Source organism: Salvia splendens, chromosome 10, assembly GCF_004379255.2.
Source record: "Salvia splendens isolate huo1 chromosome 10, SspV2, whole genome shotgun sequence".
In the NCBI taxonomy this organism is placed as follows: domain Eukaryota; kingdom Viridiplantae; phylum Streptophyta; class Magnoliopsida; order Lamiales; family Lamiaceae; genus Salvia; species Salvia splendens.
The window spans coordinates 14,277,096-14,291,281 of record NC_056041.1 but is presented as its reverse complement, the minus strand read 5'-3'; the positions used below and the strand labels follow the sequence as shown (position 1 = coordinate 14,291,281).

At 36.9% G+C, this 14,186-nt stretch overlaps 1 protein-coding gene across 4 annotated transcripts; it reads left to right on the top strand.

Annotated features, from left to right (window-relative positions):
- The first annotated feature begins 5,497 nt into the window (after positions 1-5,497).
- LOC121752385 (bZIP transcription factor 29-like) lies at positions 5,498-8,593 on the top strand. Of its 4 annotated transcripts, none has more exons than XM_042147427.1 (5): positions 5,498-5,709; positions 5,919-7,249; positions 7,329-7,461; positions 7,551-7,635; positions 8,063-8,593. In XM_042147427.1, exons 2-5 carry the CDS (start codon positions 5,985-5,987, stop codon positions 8,269-8,271), a joined length of 1,692 nt encoding a protein of 563 aa, XP_042003361.1. In that variant the 5' UTR covers positions 5,498-5,709; positions 5,919-5,984; the 3' UTR covers positions 8,272-8,593. The 4 variants fall into 4 exon arrangements, with proteins under 4 accessions (XP_042003361.1, XP_042003357.1, XP_042003360.1 ...); XM_042147423.1 differs by having other exon boundaries at positions 5,498-5,721; XM_042147426.1 differs by having other exon boundaries at positions 5,498-5,808.
- The last annotated feature ends 5,593 nt before the right edge of the window (positions 8,594-14,186 follow it).

The following is a 14,186-nucleotide window of genomic DNA, read 5'->3' as shown; positions in this document are numbered from 1 at the left end:
TCAAATGATCATTTTTGCAGTGGAATGAGACATCCATCCCTATCGAATGGATGAACAAAAACATTGTCTGTGATGAAAAGAATGCTGCTATCAAATCAAAGAATGTGATCGTCATCGTGCCCATGCAGAAAAGAAGGCTGCATTGGTGGAGAGATTTCACTACTCATGCATTTCCAATAACAGCCATTTCACATATAATTATACATTTATACACCCCTGATTTGGGAGTAATAAACGTAGGAATTATCATCCTGCACGTAAGTTATTTTTCTATTTTCATTGTTTGAATTGCTCTCTAGTGTGTGTGTTTTGTTGGTCCTACAAAATTCAATTCCATTAAATAATATCAACAGTCGCATGTTCATCTATTAGTATAAATCATACTAATTGAAGTCGCAGTCTCACAAACAACGTGCATTATTGATATAAATACGATGTCGGCTTCATAATTAGACAAGAGGTAAGACGACGTGACAAACATTATTCAAAACAACAATAACGACTACTATCTTGCCATAATATGACTAGCCCATAATTGAAATATATTTTTAATTTAAGAGTATAATGTAATGAATATAATAATGATTTGGGTTAATCAACTAATCTAATTTACTTATACCATTTACACATTCTTATATACGGAGTACTACACAAAGAAAATACATTATGATCTGATACATTATGATCAAATAGTGCCACTCTAAAAAATTAGTGTATTAATTACTGCGGCAATTTAACCGCAAACACAATACTTTACAACGAGACACATAGTCATAAGGGTCCTAATAAAACCTTCTAGCTGAAAATTCGAACTGCCATAATTATAAGGGTTACAGAATAAAGAAAACATGATATCATATCACATGAGATTACGTGAAGACACGTATCTGATATCTGCACGAGTTTTGCCTAATGGTTTTGTTCATAAAAGTTGTTAAAAATCCCCCAAAAACTAGACATGCAACGAGGTGACCCTATTTGACCTGCCGCCACTATCTAAAATTTGCCAAAAAAAAGTTTAGGACAAAAAACACGTGACTACGTTATGATGAAGAAAAGGGAAGACTTATTTGAATCACAAGTTGAGGCTTAAATGCTTGCATTTTGTCAACATTTTCTTTAGTTGAATATACCCCTTCCGTTCCATAGAGACATTTGAGACGACACAAAAATTAATGCATACTTGGTGAAATAAGAGAGAATAGAATAAATGTAGTTAAAACAGTGTTATTAGATAGTAAGACCCTTATTATTTTTAGTGTTTAATGGTAGACCCTAGTTGTATATAAATTGATTTACATAGTAATGAGTTATGGAGAACTTTTTATAAATGAAAATGAGCTATTTTTATGGGACGGATGGAAAAAGAAAGTGCCTCTGTTTTTATTGGATGGAGAGAGTATATTGTGGATATGCAAATGCATATAGGTTTAATGCATCCAAACAAAAGTGTGTGGAAATTGTGTTTGCAACCATGGTGTTCAATCCAGTAGAATCTTCCATCACCAAAAATTATCTTCATATGAATAAATACGTTCGAGACTGTAAGAGCATCGATGCCCGATACATCGTCTGCCACTGTAGCCCTACGGATGATACCTGATGCATCGTCCGCGGCGTCGGAACACACATGGTCCGCCCCACTACGGGTTACGCGGACAATACCGCAGACGATGCAACGCGTTTTCCTTTTTTAATTCTTCAAAATTTATATATATACACCACTTCTATTTCTTACTTTCACTCTTCCATTCACTCTTTCATCACATTCTCTCTATTTCAATTTATAGTGAATCCCGGTGATTTTCTAAATCCAAATAGTCCCGTTGGATTTCCGATGTTCGGTGGTGGTGCACGGTGGGTTGGTACAGACCCTGACGAATACCGGCCCTTCGACTCCAACACCCAGTACGATCTGGATTTCAGCACAGATTCGTACGGGCTGTCAGACATGGAGTCTCCCACCCCCCGCCCCCCACGGTCGGGCCTCCGCCGCCGTCGCCTCGGGCTCTGCCACTAGGAAGAAGAGGAACATGCAAAGAGCTCAAAAGTTGCCGCCTCCGGAGAAGAATGAAGAATTCGCCCCAGGGATGACGAACTACTGCCAGGAAGAAAGCATTCTCCTGACGAAGTGTTAGGTTGATATTTCAGAGGACCCGGTGTTTGCCAACAACTAAAAGTAAATCGCATACTGGGAACGCATCACTGAGCGCTACAACGAGGCCAAGCCGACGGCCGCCTACAAGAGCCATCTGGGATGAGATGAAGAAGCAACTCAATTTGTTCTCGGCGGAGTACGAGAAGTGCTTGAGGGAGCAGGGCAGTGGCGAAAGTTTGACTGATGTGTGCGATAGCGTGCTTGCGTCGTACATTTCGTTGTACGGCGAGTTCAAGCACTACTCCTCCTGGCTGATCGTGAAGGACAAGCAGAAGTTCCAATGAGAGATTTTGCCCATATTAGCTGCGTCAAAGAGGACGAAGAACACTGTCGTCGGTGATTATACGAGCAGCGACAGCGGTGCCCCTCCAATAGACCTCAACCAGCCGATGTCCTCCCGACGTCCCATTGGCAACAAGGCTGCCAAGAACGAGGGCAAGGCGAAGGCGAAAGGCGACGTCGTCACAGAACCCGGCCCCAACCTCGATCCCGATCGCGACCCCGACCCCGACCCCGACTTCGGCTGCGGCCCATGCCTACGGGGAGTAGGTGGCGGCCGCCAACCGGAGGATGTTGTTGGTCACGACAATGCCCTCATGCAGTGCGAGGACCCGGGTGAAGCCGAATACCTCAAGTGGATGATCGATGATCTGCGCCGCAAGTTGGGAATGCTTTAGACTAGGTTTTTTATGTGTGTTGAACTTGTTTTTTTATTTCCACTCTTGTAATTTTTTTAAAATTAAGTAATGTATGGTTTGCCTTAAATTGTGGTGTTTTTTTAAATTATTTTGCATGACATATTTGAAAACATAAAAACTAATTAACAAAATAGTAGTTAAAACTATAGGGCGGACTTTATGGCATCCTACTGCAGGTGGAAGGGTATTAGGATAGAATGCTGATGTGGCGAAGCATAGAGCGCCTCCTCATTGTGGATACTCTAAGCTACAAATAAAAGTGTATTGGAAGAAGGATAATATTACAACATTTTACATCCTATATATAATTATCTGAAAATTTGTTACATCTACAAAATTCATTAAAAAATTATTCAGACATTATCCTATATCTGATCCTGAAAATTTTATTTCACATGTTACTCTCATTCTATATTCACTCCATATTTATTATCTTAGGTGTTACTACTATGTTAGTCACTTAGAAAAATGCAAATGCATATACATGGTGTGTCGTTATTTCACGGACACGTGTAACAAGAAACTCAACAAATTTCTTGGCCTTTTGACTATTCCATCCTTCTTCTTAATATAAAAGCATCATAATAAAGATAAGCAGGACACTATTAATGCGCGTAATAAATCTCAATGCCTTAATCATTTGCCAAAAATAAATTTAAACAAATTTAAGAGTATATGATTGCAGGGCACATTGTGCAACCCCTTTATCTTCTAACAAATTGAATATTAAGTGTTCGATTTATGTTGAACAGCAAAATACAAATTTCTTCATTTTGAATAATATATATTGATTCATTTTTTTCCAATGATTACAGATTTATACATATTATACTTTTGCAATACATTCAAAAAAATTTAAACTAATACAGATTCACTAATAAACATGGGATGCCATATATCCATTTTATAAGCGTTAGATCTTCAAATTGCGCAATCCAAATTAGTTACTCCTACTAGTTAGCATATAAAATATGGAGTGGTTATTTTTTTAATACATTCATATGATTGTGTGGATTACTATATTTCTATGAACACATTATCCTAACTTCCAAAAATCGTGATACTATTTATATCTGCTGTGATTAAATTTCATTCCTAAATGTTAAACTGAACGTTTATATCATTGAAATTTTAACGACTAATTAAGCCTTGAACGACAGTACTATTTTACTAAGAAACGGTACAATATTTGTGTATAAATTGATATTAAATGATATCAAAGAGCAACAGGTTATAAAGATATCAATCACCCAAATATGAGTACATTTCTAAATATTGGATCGTCTTGCATATTTTTTGTGGAGTAAGTATAATTTAAGTACATATAAATCGAAAAATCAAACGAGATTAAGATGCCACAAAAATATAGGTTTGAATCATAATCTCATCCCTCTCACATAAAGTTTAATGAATACGGTTAAAAAAATAGTACTACGAAATAACAAATTATCATAACCCAAAAAAAACATTTTTCTTGATTAACTTTGAATCATTTCGTCAAAGAGAAAATTGGTAGACCTAATTATTACGCAGGGAATCTAATTTAATTTGTCCAAATCAGTAATCGAGTAAATTAAGTAATACACCTAATCATCAAGTAATAATAATGATTAAGATGAAGAGTGGGGTGTGGCCTTGGCCATAATTAGAATCTAAATAAAAAGTTGTAATTATAGTCCTTATCCCTTGATACAAATCTCGTTTTAATTTATAACAAACTGCCCACAACTTTTCAATGTTCTGTTTTTTCACAAATTTAACAGATAAAAATCACACTATATAAGGGAGAGTTGTTGAGTGAGTTTACATAGAGTTCCAAATAAGTTTTTTTTTCTTCCAAAAATGAATGATGATTAAATGTTATACGCCAATCACGGTGCGAGATGTTCGAGATTCAACTTCAAAGTAAGTACGTTTTTTACATTTTTCTAAATGTTTATTTTAAATTTTATCGCCTCAATTTTCTTAATGTGGGCAACATTTTTTCTATTCTCCTCATTTTTCTTAAATCAGTAAATGTACTGATTGAAATTTTATATGGAACTATGGATTACGAAAACAATAGTCAATAAAATTTACGATATGCGTTAATGCGTATATTTTTTGTGGTAATGAAATAATGATAAGGAATTAATCAAAGAATTTTTGTAGGGAAAATCAAAGAGTTGAATATAAGTACTATTGTTAAACGAAAACATTTTATTTTATGAAACAAGTGTATCTGTTTAGGACATTAAAAAAACATATGATTAGTAATTGGATTTATACTCTCCTCCGTATAAGTTTAATTATTTTTCTGTTTAGTTCATAAAGTTACATGACTTTTAGTTATAAGTAGTGGTGATTGCTTAATTTTTGTTAATTTATCCCCAATTTCCATCTTATTCTGGAAAAAAAATACTTTAATAGAGAAAAGAAAAGCGGTTGGGATAGACGCGCCGGAGAAGCGAGTGCGAGCCACTTTTTTGGAAAAACGAATTATTTTTAGACGGAGAGAGATTTATTGCAATATATGCTGCGGTGATAGAGGAGGGAACCGAAATGCGGTCGGAATGAAATTGAGATGCACATGAAATGCGAATGCGATCCAAATGAAATTCAAACTCGTATTAAATTCACGCGTTCTCGCGAGTAAAGGCAAAACAGTAGCGCAAGCAGCAGTCATGAAGTCCGTGTAAATAGTCATACCAGTCGTCGTCCCCAAAAAATTCTAGAGAGATAAAACCCGCTTGAGAGAGAGAGAGAGAGAGAGAGAGAGGGCTATACATACACTCACATACATCGTCGAACACGCAGTCGCTGCGCTTCGCAACGCCGAATGCGGCGGTTCAGCTCTACCTAAAATCAGCTCATGTGAAACACCGTGTAACTTTTTTACTTTTTAGTTTGGATTTGCATTTTGTTATTGAGTTTTTTGGTTCGTTATTCTGCATTTTCTAGGGGAGGTATGCGGTAGGTTGTTTTCTCGTTGATTGATTAGTTTATTTATGGCTACAATTTTGCTGCAGTTTTGGTTGAGAATTGAGATGATTGATTTATATATCTATCTATTTGAATATCAGGTTACTTGTATTGAATTATGTGGAAACATTGTGTGATTGATCCGAAGTGTTGAAAATTTGAGGAAAATGGCTGGTGATAATGAAGAAGCTAATACGCAAAGGCTTCAATCTTCGTTTGGAACATCATCATCTTCATTTCTTAAACAACAGCAGCATCAGTCGTTTTTGATGAAGCAAATGGATATCCCTCAGTTAACCATGCCGCAATTTCGTGGTCAGATTCGGCAGAATTCACCTAATTTAGGGACTGAAAACAATGGAAAAAGAGTTGGCATTCCGCCCTCTCACCCCCACCCTCAAATCCCTCCAATTTCCCCTTACTCGCAGATCCCCGTTAATCGCCAAACGGCAATGCAGAATTTCAGCACTAGTCCGGGGCCATCACACAGCCGGTCGTTGTCGCAGCCCGCATTTTTCGCCCTTGATTCGTTGCCACCTTTGAGTCCATCGCCTTACCGGGAGCTGCATTCGAATTCTATAGCTGACCATGTTTCAGCTGATGTGTCGATGGAGGAAAGGGATGGGAGCTCGCACTCGTTGTTGCCACCCTCGCCGAGGGGTAATTCAATGAGAATTGGCGAGAGTCTTCCTCCGCGAAAGGCTCACAGGCGATCTAATAGTGATATCCCGTTTGGTTTTACGTCTGTTTTGCAGTCCTCGGCTCCACTCATGCCATTCAGAAGCTCTGCTGGAGAGAATCAAGGGACTCAGCAGCAGCCAGCGACGTTGATCAAGAAAGAGTCATGTTGGGAGAAACCTGTGGAGAGTCGCACTGAAGGGATTGGGGAGAGGAAATCCGAGGGGGATGTTGTGGATGATCTTTTCTCAGCGTATATGAATTTGGAGAACATTGATGCGTTCAACTCATCGGGTACTGATGAGAAGCTGGGGAATGAGAATCGGGAGGATTTGGACAGTCGAGCTAGTGGCACCAAGACGAATGGAGGTGACAGCAGCGATAATGAAGCGACTAGTAGTAGTGTGAATGAGAGTGGGAGCGGTGCACAGAAGCAGGGAACTTCTTCACTGCCTCAAAAGAGGGAAGGGCTTAAAAGGAATGCTGGGGGAGATATTGCTCCCACCTCCCGTCACTATCGGAGTGTCTCAATGGATAGTTTTATGGAAAAGATGAATTTTGGTGATGAGTATCCCAAAATGCCGCCCTCACCGGGAAACCTTCAGTCGTCACCCACCGATTCTATGGATGGGAATTCAAATGCTTTTAGCTTAGAGTTTGGTAATGGGGAGTTCACTGGTGCTGAACTGAAGAAGATTATGGCGAATGAGAAACTTACTGAGATAGCTTCAAGTGATCCCAAACGGGCCAAAAGGTAGCATACATATATCTATATTATATGTTTAAACTGATATATTTGTTCTTTCTAAAGTATGGACTTGTTTTGGGTTTAGGATCTTAGCTAACCGGCAGTCTGCTGCTCGATCAAAGGAGAGAAAGATGAGGTATATATCAGAATTGGAGCATAAGGTCCAGACTTTACAAACTGAAGCAACCACATTGTCTGCCCAACTCACTCTACTTCAAGTGAGAGTTCGCTTTTAATTGCTTGTTTTAGTGAATAGTTATCTTCTTCGTCGTATAATCCCTGAACGCCCTCTTTCTTTGCAATGCAGAGAGACTCTTCTGGACTAACTAGCCAGAACAGCGAGCTCAAGTTTCGCTTGCAGGCCATGGAACAACAGGCTCAACTCCGAGATGGTACCCCTTTTTTAGTTCTGTTAATAGTTTCTGTCCCCCTTCTAAATGTATGTTTTCTTCTTAGCATGTAACATTTATGTTGATCCAACTCTTACTACTAACAAGAAATCTATCTAATCATGGTGTATGCCTGTTTGCCTTACAAAACCTTTACCATGCATAGCACTTCATCCGCCCCGCCCCCAAATTTTCAAATTCACTCACTGCACTCTCTTAGAACTCACTTTGTGGTTTTTGGGACACCTTCGTTATGCTGCTTCGAGTAGTATATGGATGTCTTTCTCCAGTGATTCGAGATTTAAGTAGTTTTTGCATGTATTTGTTTCACATGTTATTACTTCTCCCTCCACCACTCCCGTTTCACTTAATTGCGCATTTGGCTCTAGAAGTTGAGGTGAAACTGGCTCACTCGCTCTCACTCTTGCAGCACTGAACGAAGCTCTGACAGCAGAGGTGCAGCGTCTGAAGCTTGCAACTGCTGAATTGAGTGGAGAAAAGTTTCAGCAACTCTCAATCAGCCCCCAGATGTTCCAGCTGCGCCAGCAGCAAACTCAACTCAACATGCATCAAATGCAGCACCAACAACAGCAGCAATCGAGTGGAAACACACCAGCAAATAGTGATTCAAACCAGTAGATGAACATCACAACACAATCTGCCCTGCAGACCTCAACAAAAAAAGCTTTTGATGGTGCATCAGCCTTTGCAACTACTACTGCTATCTCTATATATTCATCAGCATTTTTTCTAGTGAAAATTGCATTTGTTTTGTTAGGTCGGGATCATATCGCATTGCATTGTGGGCCACAATTGTCTTTTTTTTTGTCCCATGTGTTGTTAGCCGTACTCGAGCTTGCATCGTGTTTTTAAGCACCAACAATACTGTTTCAGAAGTAAGCCTCCAGGGCTTTGGGTTTTCTTGATTCAAATTTGTTTGAATTATATTATATATTTTTTATTTTTGTCTTCCCCCCTCCCCTTTTGTTATTTGGCCAAGCATTCGAGCTCCACTATCTTCACCGTGGGTAAGGGACGATGGAAGGGACTTCCTCCGGTTGGATTATTAGTATCTTCATTTCTAGTAACACCACCCCTCGTTCCACCAACAAATTCTATTCACATTTTATTATAAAATTATATATATATAGGGGTGCATTATAATGCTAACTCTATAACTAAATCTGGACTACACATTTTTAAAATCACGTGGTCTAGATTCAAACTTAGCTTTCCTTCATAAAAAAGGCACAGAGGGTAAATATGTCATTTTGCTCATTTAATTTCTGAATTTCGCTCAGGATAAAATTTACGTATCCAAATTTCGCTCATTTAAATACGTAAAATCTTATTTCCCATGATATAAAGATGTATGAGGTTCAGTTACACGTATGTATGTATGTATATGGCGTCCGAGTCTTTTATATTGATGTGGATTGGTTGTGGTGGATGGATAGAGTAAATTGAATTGTGTTTTGACAGTCTGCATAATCGTGTGGATGCATAATAAATTCTTGTCAGTTAACATTTTATCATTTTATCAGTCAAAAGTATCATTTTATCAACTCAGAGTATCATTCTATCCGACAAAACTATCATTCTATGCAATAAACCTAACATATATCATTTTATCAGTCAAAAGTATCATTTTATCAACTCAGAGTATCATTCTATCCGGCAAAACTATCATTCTATGCAATAAACCTAACATATATCATTTTATCAGTCAAAAGTATCATTTTATCAACTCAGAGTATCATTCTATCCGGAAAAACTACCATTCTATGCAATAAACCTAACATATATCATTTTATCAGTCAAAAGTATCATTTTATCAACTCAGAGTATCATTCTATCCGGCAAAACTATCATTCTATCCGGCAAAACTATCATTCTATGCAATAAAACTAACATATAGTATCATTTTATCAGTCAAAAGTATCATTTTATCAACTCAGAGTATCATTCTATCTGACAAAACTATCATTCTATGCAATAAACCTAACATATATCATTTTATCATTTTACGTGATATTTGGCGAAATTCAGAAATTAAATAAGGGAAATGACATATTTACCCCCGCACTTTTTTTTATGAAGTAAATCTAAGTTTGAATCTCAACCACAATATTAGAAAATATATGTGGTTCAGATTTGGTTATAGGGTTATTACGATATTTAGGGGTTATCATATGATCACAACTATATATATATAGAGTAGTGATCTATGGCAAACACCTCTTAACCATATAACTAGAGAACAAATAATAGCCACAAGATCAAAAAAATCAAGGGCTAATATTAATTTTCGAATTTAATGAGATATTAGCTCCCTCAATCACAAATTTACTCCATAATAACAAGTCAGGGGTATTATTGTCATTACACCATCGAATTAAATCCAAAATTGTGTTAGTCATTCAGAAATTCGCGCCGATTCAGTTCGTCTCTCTCGTTCTCCTCTGTTCAATCCGAATCGCCGACTCAACCGCATTCAAGCCGTCGCCGTCGCCGTCGCCGATTAAACCGAATTCAACTCGTCAGCATCATCTACTTTGTCAAACAAATGGATACAAATCAAAAGGATTTTTCGAAAAGTAAGTTTCCTACTGATTAACAATCATTTCTAGGTTTTATTTTAGATCTGATTTAGATTTGTATTCTTTGTAGCTTTCGAACGAACAAAGAAAAAAACAACCGAAAGTTCCGTTTCACTTCACTCAGGCTCGAACCGTGAGTCATTCCTACTATTTATTAATTTTAATATACAATATCTTCGTTTGCTGTGAATATGAAAACCGTAGTTTCTGTGTTTAGATTTATAGTTGTTTCACTGATGTTAAGTGATTATGAAAACCGTAGTTTCTGTAGTAAGATTTATAGTTGTTTCACTGATGTTTAGTGATTATGAAAACCATATGGCCTTTGTATTACGTTTACATGGTTAGATTTATAGTTGTTCTGCAAAAAAGAGTGAAGTGTTTCCTGAACAAGAGTGAAGTGTTTTCTGAACAAGAGTGATGTGTTTTGTGAACAAGAGTGAAGTGTTTTCTGAACAATAGTGAAGTTTTTTCTGAACAAGAGTGATGCCTTTTGTAAACAAGAATGATGCGTTTTCTGAACAAGAGTGAAGTGTTTTGTGAACAAGAGTGAAGTGTTTCCTGAACAAGAGTGAAGTGTTTTCTGAACAAGAGTGATGTGTTTTGTGAACAAGAGTGAAGTGTTTTCTGAACAATAGTGAAGTTTTTTCTGAACAAGAGTGATGCCTTTTGTAAACAAGAATGATGCGTTTTCTGAACAAGAGTGAAGTGTTTTATGAACAAAAGTGAAGTGAAATCAGAATAAGAGTGATGTGTTTTTGTAACAAGAGTGATGTGTTTTTTGAACAATAGTGAAGTTTTTCCTGAACAAGAGTGTAGTCTTTTCTGAACAAGAGTGATGCCTTTTGTAAACAAGAATGATGCGTTTTCTGAACAAGAGTGAAGTGTTTTGTGAACAAGAGTGAAGTGTTTTATGAACAAAAGTGAAGTGAAATCAGAATAAGAGTGATGTGTTTTGTGAACAAGTGTGATGTGTCTGATTTTTTGCTATATTGATTTTTTTCCTCATATCCATGAAGTTGCTGCAGCCGAAAAAAGGTCTAAGATGCGTGAAGATAGACTGCAACAAAGTGCTGCACGTACAACTGAAATAAGCACAATAAATCAACAGGATGTTCTTCGAACAACAACTTCTGCCGAAATAAGGTCAAAAAAGAAAAATGATATGCAGAAACCAGAGAGTGAGTTATGTAATTATTTATGTATTGGGCATAGTTATTAATGTATAATTTTGAGCTATATTAAGTGTGTATTCACGAATTTGATCAAAAATCTTGTATGTATTTAGCCTCAAAGCGTGGGAGGTCACAATGCATCGACAAACCAGAAATGCCTGCCAGAAAGAAACAGGCTAAAGCAAAGAGTGACAAAGCTATTACTTGTAAAATCAGAAGACCTAAATTGGTCATTAAGATAGGGGTGAAAGTTTTGGTTGATGCCATTGAGAAAATGAACTCCAAACAAAAAGCTGCTCTAGAAGAGATGGGTTTCGGACAGCTTGTGCATTTGAAGATACGATGTATTCCTGCTGACATGGCATTTTCACTACTTGAAAATTTTAATCATGACAACTGCTCCAGAATAAAACTTGTTGATGATCAACCATTACACATCACTGAGGAGGATGTGTATGCTACGTTGGGACTGCCAAGAGGAGAGTTGATGATTAAAAGAGAAAAGAAGCATGAAATGAATGATGTGATGAAGACCATTGTCAATGCTAAGAAGAACAAAGCAATAACCCCAGCTGATTTGCAAGAGCAGCTTGATAGTGATCTAGAAGGTGGTGAGTGGTTTAAGAAAATATTTCTTATTCTGTTGGACAATGTTCTGATCTCACCAACTGCCAACGGAAAATGTCTTGGCCGTATCTTGGACGATATTGGCAACATTTCAAATGTGAGGCAGTACAATTGGTGCAGCTACGTGTTGGATACGCTAATCACAGCACATGATAGCTGGAAACTCAAGAACAAATCCACCCCATTCACTGGACCAATCACTTTCCTCTTGGTGAGTTTTCTATTTTAACCACTCCTTTATAGTGAAGTAAAAACATGCTTAGAGTGAAGTAAAATCAAATTTAGAGTGATGTTTTTCACGGTTAAGTAGTAAATGCATGGTTAGAGTGATGTGTTTTTTATACATGAGTGAAATCAGAATAAGAGTGATGTGTTTTGTAAACAAGAGTGAAGTAAAATGTGAATAAGAGTGAAGTGTTTTGTGAACAAGAGTGAAGTAAAATCAGAACAAGAGTGAAGTGTTTTGTGAACAAGAGTGATGTGTTTTGTGAACAAGAGTGAAGTAAAATGAGAATAAGAGTGATGTGTTTTGTGAACAAGAGTGAAGTAAATGAGAATAAGAGTGAAGTGTTTTGTAAACAAGAGTGAAGTAAAATCAGAATAAGAGTGATGTGTTTTGCGAGTGAAGTAAAATGTGAATAAGAGTGAAGTGTTTTGTGAACAAGAGTGAAGTAAAATCAGAACAAGAGTGAAGTGTTTTGTGAACAAGAGTGAAGTGTTTTGTGAACAAGAGTGAAGTAAAATGAGAATAAGAGTGAAGTTTTTTGTGAACAAGAGTGAAGTAAAATGAGAATAAGAGTGAAGTGTTTTGTAAACAAGAGTGAAGTAAAATCAGAATAAGAGTGAAGTCCTTGTAATGCATTTTATTATTGATCTGTTTTTGCAGGCATGCTATGTAGATAGGGTTGTCTACAGAACAAGACTGGTGGTTAGAAGATTCCCAACTGTCCGTAACTGGACAGAATTCATTCTTAAGGAGAGAGGACAGATGGAATTTGATAATGGAGGCACCATTGGAAGAGGAAGCATAGAAAGTATCATTGATCCTGTCTCCATTGAATCTTTATATGCCAACAAGGATTCAATAACTGTCACTACCTCTTTCCCTTCAACTGATGAAGCAACTTTACGTGTTGAAGCCCCCCCTTCAACTGATGATGCCCCCCTTCAACTGATCAAGTTCCTTCGTCTGATGAAATTAAAAGTTCAATTAGGGAGGCTGCAGATGCAATTAGTAAAATGATGAGGTATATAAAGGTTGCTTCAGCAAATACCAATGACATCAATTGCTTCAAAGTTGCAGCTATAAATGCACTAAAGATGGTTGGTGTGGAGGTTGATCAAGGGGACCAAGCTGTTTCTAAGCCAATTGAAAACATGACACAAGCTATGGAAGAGGATCAAGAAGATGATCCAGAATGGATTCAGCTTGTGGAAAAACTGATGGAAATCCATGATGAAAAATGCAAATTAGTGAATGAAGGCACAACAATTTTCCCTGATATTAACTTGGGAAAGAAACCAGTAAGTTCAAGATTTGGAATAGAAACCATGGATATTTTAAACAATTTGATTGTGGTCTGTTGAACTTTAACACTTGACATTTGATTCAGAGTGAACTAAAAATAATTTGTATTATGTTCTGTACTAATGCATAATATTTATTTACTTTTTTGACTTTTTATTCTTATGTTATATCGCATTTCACTATTTGCAGGAGACAAATGAATTTTATGAAGATGTAGCTAAAGCAACATCACAAAACACACAGATGAAGGTATAAAAAAGTGCTTCGAGTGATGTGTTCCATTGTTAAGTGAGGTTTCTGTGTTGCATGTGTATAGTGATGTGTTTGTTAACAAGAGTGAAGTGAATTCAGAATAAGAGTGATGTGTTTTGTGAACAAGAGTGAAGTGTTTTCTGAAAAGAGTGATGTGTTTTGTGAACAAGAGTAAAGTGTTTTCTGAATAAGAGTGATGTGATTTGTTAACAAGAGTGAAGTGAAATAAGAATAATATTGATTTGTTTTGTGAACAAGAGTGAAGTAAAATCGAAGTAAGAATGATGTGTGTTATGAACAAGAGTGAAGTGATTTATGAACAAGAGTGATGTGTTTTGTGAACAAGAGTGAAGTGTTTTGTGAACAAGAGTG

What these genes read in the sequence shown, in the direction of transcription:
- LOC121752385 (XM_042147427.1), top strand. Translation starts at nt 5,985, where the DNA reads ATGGCTGGTGATAATGAAGAAGCTAATACGCAAAGGCTTCAATCTTCG. An exon ending in CCCAACTCACTCTACTTCAA is followed by an intron (nt 7,462 to 7,550) that starts GTGAGAGTTCGC and finishes TTTGCAATGCAG; the next exon opens with AGAGACTCTTCTGGACTAAC. An exon ending in ACAGGCTCAACTCCGAGATG is followed by an intron (nt 7,636 to 8,062) that starts GTACCCCTTTTT and finishes TCACTCTTGCAG; the next exon opens with CACTGAACGAAGCTCTGACA.